Source organism: Triticum dicoccoides, chromosome 3A (assembly GCF_002162155.2).
Source record: "Triticum dicoccoides isolate Atlit2015 ecotype Zavitan chromosome 3A, WEW_v2.0, whole genome shotgun sequence".
NCBI lineage: Eukaryota > Viridiplantae > Streptophyta > Magnoliopsida > Poales > Poaceae > Triticum > Triticum dicoccoides.
Window position 1 is genome coordinate 689,656,038 of NC_041384.1, and position 9,152 is coordinate 689,665,189.

General features: G+C 46.6%; 1 protein-coding gene across 1 annotated transcript; it reads left to right on the plus strand.

The window, feature by feature from the left end:
• The first annotated feature begins 5,257 nt into the window (after positions 1-5,257).
• On the plus strand, positions 5,258-8,152 carry LOC119272894 (potassium transporter 6-like). Its single transcript, XM_037554249.1, has 6 exons — positions 5,258-5,410; positions 5,511-5,982; positions 6,120-6,170; positions 6,262-6,522; positions 6,621-6,673; positions 6,845-8,152. Exons 1-6 carry the CDS (start codon positions 5,258-5,260, stop codon positions 8,051-8,053), a joined length of 2,199 nt encoding a protein of 732 aa, XP_037410146.1. The 3' UTR covers positions 8,054-8,152.
• Positions 8,153-9,152: the final 1,000 nt, after the last annotated feature.

The window sequence follows — 9,152 nt, forward strand, 5'->3', positions numbered from 1 at the left end:
TGCATAACGTGTACAATGTGTAGTACCGTAAAATACCAGCAAACGAAAAAGAATTAAAATGGAAAACACAAAATTAAATGAAAAAAATCATAAAACCAAAAACCCCACAACCATTTAGTACCGGTTGGTGTTACCAACCGGTACTAAAGGGCTCCCGGCCCCGGGAGCTGGCTCGTGCCACGTGGATCCCCTTTAGCACCGGTTCGTGCTGAACCGGTACTAAAGGGGGGGGCCTTTAGTGCCGAAACTTTAGTGCCGGTTCCTAAACCGGCACTAAAGGGCCTTACGAACCGGTGCTATTGCCCGGTTCTGCACTAGTGGAAGTGATGCATGGAGCCACAAACCATCGGCGAGGACTCAGTTCAAGCTGCCTACACAAGGCACCATGTTGATGGCTACGATGTGGCATTGTTGGATGTGCTACTTCAATTTAGTGCATGTTTTAATTAACCAATATCGTTATGCATACAAATAATCATCACCAAGAAGGTTTGCATCTGTAGTACTTTAAGGACATAGAGGAAAGCATACCGGTTGCAGAAGAAGAATGCATTGTGGTTGCATGAGTGTGTTGTGCCCAATGAGGTGAAGTGATTAGGAGGCTCATGCTAGGTGCCGATGGCGAGTACGCTACATGCAGATTACATCGCGCATCCAGATGCGGTAAGTAGATATTGTATCAAGCAGGTTTAATATTACTATGTGTGTTCTCTAGATTTGGATAGTGCATATGATTTGGTGGAGTTGTGGAATTTGTTGATACTTTGACACAAGATGTGATAACTACACATATCTTCTTATTTTTTTCAGACCAAGAGGCGGAGGTCTCCGCTGACAGTGCCCACCATGTTGCGCGGGATGTGCATCGACCTAGGTTTTGGCACCAAATTATATAAGGGTGTGTCATCGCAGGTGCATCTGGGATCTGTATTCACTACAGTTACCTGCGAGTCTGTAGGGTGATCACCAGCGAGCTAAGCGTCCCCTCGACCTCCCGACAGCATGACACCTTCTAGTTTAATCCCAGAGATGGCCCTGCTACCTTCATCCCTCCCTCAACCTCGCCGGGAACTGTGAATGTAATAAAATCATGCAATGCTTTCTCATTTTTTTTCAACAACATATCATAGGATTTTGCAGGCGACTGAAGTAAACCATTGCTCATTGGTACCAATCACACAGTCGGCAACCTCACAAGGGGAGATAGGGTGACATAGAAGGAAGCAACGAAACCGATGGCAAATGGGAAGACTGAGATGGAGGTCTGATTTGGCGGCATCGCAGTCACCAACCCGCCAGTGAACGTCCTCTCTATTGATGGTGAATCATTCCCATTTTCCTCAATGTCATAGTTTCAGTGCATAAATTTGTTAGATTTTTTGCAAAGATGGTATGCTTAAAAGAATAATTCTTCTTCATGATAGTGATATTTAACGTAGGTCATAAATAAAATCACCACTTGTGTTATAGGCCATACTTACTCCATTTTTGTTGAGAGAAACATACTGATTGAATTAGGAGTGTCGGAATGCAATGAAGTGTTCTCCCGTTGCAAAACACGGGCGTATTTGCTAGCCTACTAATAAGAAGAGGTGTGTTTCTCCAATTTTTTGGTCCATTCATCCATATTAAAAGTTTTCATTTGTCCAAAATATTGGTATATTTTCTCGATCGCTATTTTTTTCCTTCAAGCGCACAAGCTGGTGTCTATTGGGCCTCACCCGCCATGTGACCCAGTATTATAGTCAGGAGAAACTTCTTTTTGAAGAAAATGGGTTTTCCCCCACCCCATTTTATTGAAAAATGAGGCAACAACAAGACATAGCTAAACTGTTTTCAATGCTCGAGCAAGCGAAGGTAGGTGAACCAGATTAAACCAAACTTTTTAGACAGGAGAAGGGAGAGCCAACTGCGACAAACGACAACATACATGATTTATCAAAGACAACCAGGCAAAACTATTATAGATCATCTAGCCTAGTAGGAATGAGCCTTCAGATAGAAGCCCCGGTTTCTGCCTTGGTGGATCATCTTAGTCTTCCCTGCTAGGCGATCCTCTGGACCTCTCCTCTTCTTTGGTCCAGCAGATGAAGGCATTCTTTCATCAGCTTTGATTGTTCATCCGAGCACAAAACGGTCCGCTGGTGAAGAAGTAGGCTTATCTTTCCCAGAATAGTCCAGGTATCTTTCCAAATATCTCCCTGAAAAAAATCATTAAGAGTGGTCCATAAGCAGGAAATGGTAGCAATCTCAACCATAGCAAGAACATTTTTCTCGATCGCTATTTTTTTCCTTCTTGCTCATAAAAGAATAAGCAGGAGATATCCTCCAACTGTTGTCTTTTACTCAGATTATCTCTAGTAAGGATTTTATTATGAATAGCAATCCAAACAAAGACTAAGTACCTATGGGGCATAATTATCTTCTAACATTTATACTAACCTGGATTAGAAACCCACCCCTCCCCCATTAATACTTTATAAAAAGATTTAGTAGAATAATTACCAGAAGCTTATCAGGTTCACTAGAAGGAATAAAATTACTTACAGTCTCTTTAAGCATATTCCACATATGTAACACATCAATCAGGGGAAACACACCTTCTAAAAGTAAGTTTTAGAGTATGGCCATCCTACACTTGTTTGACAGTGCAATTCTGTTACTGACACAAATCAAACAATACCCAATATTGAGTTGTAAGAGAAATCTCCAGCCCAAGCTTCATGCCATAAGGATATAGTATTCCCATTCCCCGGGGCCGACCTATAGAAAGGCCTAATCCAACCAGAGCCCATGTAAACCCTTTCCATAAAGGGGAGCCCACTTGTTCCTTGCACTAGAAGCTGTTAGGTTTCTCAGTTAAGTATTTACGATCCACCGAAGTCACCCAGTTTTTCCCCCTTCCAGCAAAGTTTCTCCTAGACCAAGAAGCAAGCGAAGACATGTTTACTTCCCTTAAGTTAGGAATATTCAAAACCCCAAATTCTTTTCCCCGAGAAACCAAATCCCAATTTTCTAGGTGGTATTATGGATATCCCCAAGGTATTCCCAAAGGAAGTGTGCCATTTGAGATGTAATGGCCTCAATTGCCCATTTAGGAAACTTAATAATAGACATCAAATAGGTGGGGATACTAGCAATACAAGCTTGAAGAAGCACCAGTTTAGCTTCGTAGCTAAGCAGTCTCACCGTCCAGTCACATATTCTTTGGATAATTTTATTAATTATAGGTTGGAGTTCCTCTCTGCGCTGATTTGCAAAATGCAAAGGCACACCGAGATATTTTAAAGGGAAGGATCTCAGTTTACAGCAGAAAATCTGGGCTAGTAGTTTAGAAATCTCCTCCTCAACATTGAGAGTGATCAGATCACATTTACTAAAGTTAATTTTCATGCTAGATAATCCAACAAAACAAGATTGTAGCCATTTAACATTTCTAGCATTTTCCAAACTAGGTTCTAAGAACAAAAGTGTATCGTCGGCATATTGCAAGCTAATGATCCCTCCAGGGACAACATTAGGGAGAACCCCAACAATAATACCTACCTGAGAAGCTTTAATGAGCATTTTAGAAAACACATCAGCCACCAAATTGAACAGAATGGGAGAACGTGCCCCCCCCTATTTTAACCCTTTCCCACTAACAAACAAGAGCTATTGTTATCATTTAGTCTCACACAAGAAGAACAATTCTAAATAGTGTTCATCATTCAACTAATCCATTTATTACCAAAACCCCTAGAAGAAAGCATTTACACAAGGAAATCCAAACTAACTCTATCATAGGCCTTTCCATAGTCCAACTTGAGGACAACCCCAGGTAGCTTGGACTCGTGGAGTTCATGAATAGTTTCATGAGCAGTCACCGCACTTTCCAGGATGTACCTACCTTTAACAAAAGCCGACTAGCAAGAAGAAAGCAGCCTATCACTAATAGGTCACTATTAGTCATGGCTTTACTGAAATTTTTTATGGAGCAATTGCCCAAGCTAATAGGCCTGAACTGTTTCATAAGCTTGGCATCAGGCTCTTTTGGAATCAGATTAATAATAGCATAATTAATTCTAGCCATATCTAATACCCCATTTTCAAAATCCCTGACTAAAGCCATGAAATCATGCTTAATAAGTTACTAGAAAGTTTGGTAGAAAAGAAAAGAAAGTCCATCACGGTCTGGAGCACCACAAGAGTAGGACTCCATAATAGCATCCTTAATTTCTTGTTCAGAAAAAGGTTTTCAAGAGCATCTACTTCAGCAAAATTCAATCTTTCTTGCTCAGGCCAGAAGGAGGGATCCAAATGAATGTTCTCCTTTTGTTCAAAACCAAAAAGGTTTCTATAAAAGTCTATGGCAATTTTCATCATGTCAGTGTTAGTGGTCACATGACCTTCATCCCCCATTAACATAGCTAAGTGGGTTTTCCTCCTCTGGTTGGCTAGGGCATGGAAATAATTGTCCCCTTCCAGAATTTTCTTAGTCACATGGCAGTTTCCTCTTTTCTCCAAATATCTTTCAACTCAGCTTGAATATCTTTCATTCTTTGATGATCAACATCAGAAATCAAATTCTTCTCAGAAAAAAACTTCAAGGATGTCAAATTCTAAAATCATGTCTCTTTTCTTCTTAATAGCAGCATCAATATTGATGCTCCATCCTTTCACCTCTTTCCTGAAAATTTTGTTTTAAAACTCCAAGTATCAATAGGAGAGTTATAAGGTGAAGGGGTAGACCAAATCTCCTCAACTAATTTAATTGTTGAGTAAGGAGAAACTCGGCTATTAAATTATCCCACCTCGCTTTCTTACAACTGACGCACCAATTTATATATTCTATGAATTGAAACCAATAAGCCGCCTCAAGGAGTGGGTCCCGTTCGGTCACAAATATGAACAGAAAGGAAAGGAAGAATTAAATTCCGCTTTTGTGTCGAGGAAGGAAGAAAAAGAATTAAAGAAGGAATTTATTGCCCTATTATGAGCCCTTGAGCATGAAGGAAAAAAAATAGAAGAAGAAAATAAATTCGGCAGAAACAAAAAAATAAATTAGAAGAAGAAAAATAAATTTTGGTTCTCTATGCATGCACTTATCTCTAGCCCCGAGAGGTTTTAAGTTGAACATGGCCAAATTGGGTCCCACAAAAACAAAACGCGGTTTCTTCATCTCACCAACCATTTTTGCAGATATATATATACGCTTTATAAATGCACCTTTGGGACGTGTTGGAGTCGGACCCTTGAGCTCGATCGGCCTCTCCCCATGGAGCGGCGCGCCGACGCGAATGGCGACATCGTCCTCGAGATGGCCTCTCCCGGCGCCGACGACCACCAGCAGGGCGGCGATGGCGGCGCAAGCGGTGGTCGGACCCTGAGCTTCAGCCAGGCGTACAAGATGCGACACCGGACACCTCAGGCACGTATATAATATCCATGCATCGTTACTTAATATATCGATCTCCACCGATTCTCGACCAGATCATGATTTTGTTGCATGGATGGATGGGTGTATGTAGGCGTTCACGGTGTCGCAGACGCTGCTGCTGAGCTTCCAGTCGCTGGGCATCGTGTACGGCGACCTGGGCACGTCGCCGCTCTACGTGTTCCCGTCGGTGGTCCTCCCCGGCGCCGGCGAGCGCGACTTCCTCGGCATCCTCAGCCTCATCCTCTGGACGCTCACCCTCATGAGCCTGGTCAAGTACGTGCTCATCGTGCTCCGCGCCGACGACCACGGCGAGGGCGGCACCTTCGCGCTCTACTCGCTGTTGCGGCAGCACGTCAACTTCAAGGGCGGCACGCCGGCGCAGGTCACGCGGCTGCCCTCCGACCTCCACCTCAGGTTCCACGGCAAGAAGAAGAGGCCGGAGCCGTCCCGCATGCAGAAGTTCCTCGAGGGCAGCGCCGCCGCGCAGTCGGTCCTCACCTACGTCGTGCTCGTCGGCACCTCCATGGTCATGGGCGACGGCGCCCTCACGCCGGCCATCTCAGGTACGACCCGACGTACCAGCAATATTTTCTTCTGTTTGAATTGAACAGTTTGTTAAGTTGTTCAGATATTTTTCCTAACCGTCCGTCCGTAACAACCTGATTGATCTCTTTTTTGTCTGTTTCTTGTTTCCGGTCAGTTCTTTCGGCCGTTCAAGGGATCCAATCGAGATCACCCAAGATCGAACAAAGTAAGAAGGAGAAGAAGAAGATTTCGTTACTACATTATCTGCTAGCAGATCATTGTGATTTGACGTGCGGTTAACATTTTCTCTGTTGCAGAGCATGTGGTGATGCTGTCGGTGGTGATCCTGCTGCTGCTCTTCCTTTTCCAGCAGATGGGCACTAGCAGGGTCAGCTTCTCCTTCTCCCCGATCATGCTCGTCTGGTTCGGGTCAATCGCCATGATCGGCCTCTACAACATCATCGTCTACTACCCGCCGGTTCTCAAGGCCGTCAACCCCTACTACATCTACTGCTACTTCGCCAGGAACGGGGCCGCCGGCTGGGAGCAGCTCGGCGCCGTCATCCTCTGCATCACAGGTGTCAAACTGTTCTCAAATTTATGTCATTCTTCCCAAGTTTATTAAACACAAAAATGGAGATTAAGAAATTTTTAAAATTGCACTGAATCTGAATAGGTGCTGAAGCTATGTTTGCCGACTTGGGTCACTTCAACAAGAGATCAATTCAGGTACATTGCCCCTGCAAATTGTACCATAATGGCATACAAAATGTTACTCCCTCTGTAAACTAATATAAAAGCGTTTAGATCATTATTTTAGTAAACTAAACACTCTTATATTAGTTTACGGAGGAAGTACTGTATTTAGTGCTCAGTGGTATCATTTTATTTATCATGCAGGTGGCGTTCTCGACGGTGGTGTACCCATCACTCATCCTCGCGTACGCCGGCCAGGCAGCGTACCTGATCAAGAACCCGGCTGACCTGAGCACGGCGTTCTACAGCAGCATCCCGGGAGCCCTGTTCTGGCCCATGTTCATCGTCGCCACCCTCGCCGCCATCGTTGCCAGCCAGTCGCTCATCTCCGCCAGCTTCTCCATCATCCGGCAGTCCATCGTGCTCGACTACTTCCCCCGCGCCACCGTGCGCCACACCTCCGACAAGTACGAGGGCCAGGTGTACTGCCCCGAGGTGAACTACCTCCTCATGGTCTTCTGCGTCCTCATCACCATCGGCTTCCAGGGCGGCCCCGAGATCGGCCACGCCTTCGGCGTCGCCGTCATTTGGGTCATGCTCATCACCACAGCGCTCATGACGGTGGTCATGGTGGTTATCTGGGACGTGCACCCGGCGATCGCCGCCACGTTCTTCGCTGTCTACGTGGCCGTCGAGGGTCTGTACATGAGCTCGCTGATGAACAAGTTGGCGCAGGGCGGGTGGGTCCCGTTCGCCATCACCGCCTTCTTCCTGGTCATCACGGTGTCCTGGACCTACGGCCGGAAGAAGAAGAGCGAGTACGAGGCGGGCCACATGATCTCCGGCAACGAGCTCGCCACGGTCGTGGCCAGGTCGGCCCGCGTGCCGGGGGTCTGCTTCTTCTTCACAGACCTCATGAACGGCATCCCACCCATCGTGCGCCACTACGCGGAGCACACGGGCTGCCTCCGCGAGCTGCTGCTGTTCGTCACCGTCAGGAGGCTGCCGGTCACCTCGGTGCTGCCTGAGGAGCGGTTCCTCGTCGCGGCGGAGGAGGAGGTGCCACCGGGGGTGTACAGGTCCGTGGTGCAGTACGGGTACATGGACAAGCAGGACATGGAAGGCGAGGAGTTCCTGGAGTCGGTGCTCGCCGCGCTCAAGGAGATCGCCCGCACAGCCGAGGAGGCCTCCATGATGGATCGAGCCTGCAGGAGCGGGGTGAGCGTCGTGATCGGGAGGACGATCCTGACGGCGAGCGGCGGGAATCGCGTGCATGGATGGTTCAGGCGATTCGTCGTCAATCACATGTACAGGTTCCTGCAGAAGAACTTCAACTCGGGCGTTTCCAACCTCAAGTTAGATCATGACAAGACGATGCAGGTTGGGATGAACTATAAGATTAAGCTAGATTGAATTTGTTGCTACATTTTAGAACATGTAATACCCACGCATTTCTGAGCCTAAATTCGAAGACTCCTTTTGCTCATTAGTCATGTTTCTTATATTTGATTACCTCTCCTTTCTCGCTTTTCTTGATTGATTACTTGCTGCTCGTAGTTAAGTTGTCAGCCGTGCGCTTATCCGGCGCTCCCACGGCTTCTTTTCCATTTGTGCTCACTCCTTTTCAATTTCCTCCCATATCTCAAACAAGATTGCATGCATGATCCCGGTTACCCCAGGAAGAAATATCGGGCGGAAAAATGCGGAATTTTAGTTTGCTCGGTACGAAAAAAACCTGCCACGCACACACCTCAACTATTTTTGCTGCATTCCCATGCGTGCTATTCGGATTTGCCTTTCATAAGTATGCAACAAAGAGGTCATAATATAGATGTACTCAAGTTAGTTGGTCATTACTCATTACAAACTTGTGCAGCGAAATGGGATTGGGGTTGTGAGTTGTGATTATACCTGGCCAAATGTCGGGCCGGGCCGGGCTTCGGGCCGGGCCAAACAAAGCCCGTTGCAAAAAACCTGGGCCCGAGCCCGGCCCGGCCCGGCCGTCGGGCCTAGATTTCAGGCCCGAGCCCGGCCCATCAGTCAAAAAGCCCGACGGGCCTCGGGCCACGGGCCGGGCCTCTTTGTTAAATGGCAAATATGGCAGGCCCGAGCCCGAGCCTGGCCATCGGGCCTAAAAATCAGGCCCAAGCCCGGCCCATGGGCAAGGTCGGGCCGGGCCGGGTTGGGCTTTTTTAGATCGGGCCGGGCCGGGCCGTCCGGGCCGGGTTTCCCATGGCCAGGTCTACTTGTGATGGGTCATGCATTTAGCTGGGTACTTCGTCACAACATTTCGGTGGCGTGTGACCAAAGCTTTACTAGTTATGCGACCATAGTTTTATGTAAAAGATACATGAAACTAGCAAAATAAATTTATGGAGCACTAGTTCATTTTTTGCTTCTTTTCTACTCACGGATGAAGCTCAACTGGGTGTTGAGTCATTTGTTGGCCGGACCTTTGTGGACAGTTGACAAAATAGCAACATATCAACTCCTGAATCTATCCCTCTGGATT

Coding starts and splice junctions, on each gene's coding strand:
- LOC119272894 (XM_037554249.1), top strand. CDS start 5,258: ATGGAGCGGCGCGCCGACGCGAATGGCGACATCGTCCTCGAGATGGCC. Junction 5,411..5,510: donor TGCGACACCGGACACCTCAG/GCACGTATATAA, acceptor GGGTGTATGTAG/GCGTTCACGGTGTCGCAGAC. Junction 6,674..6,844: donor TCAACAAGAGATCAATTCAG/GTACATTGCCCC, acceptor TTTATCATGCAG/GTGGCGTTCTCGACGGTGGT.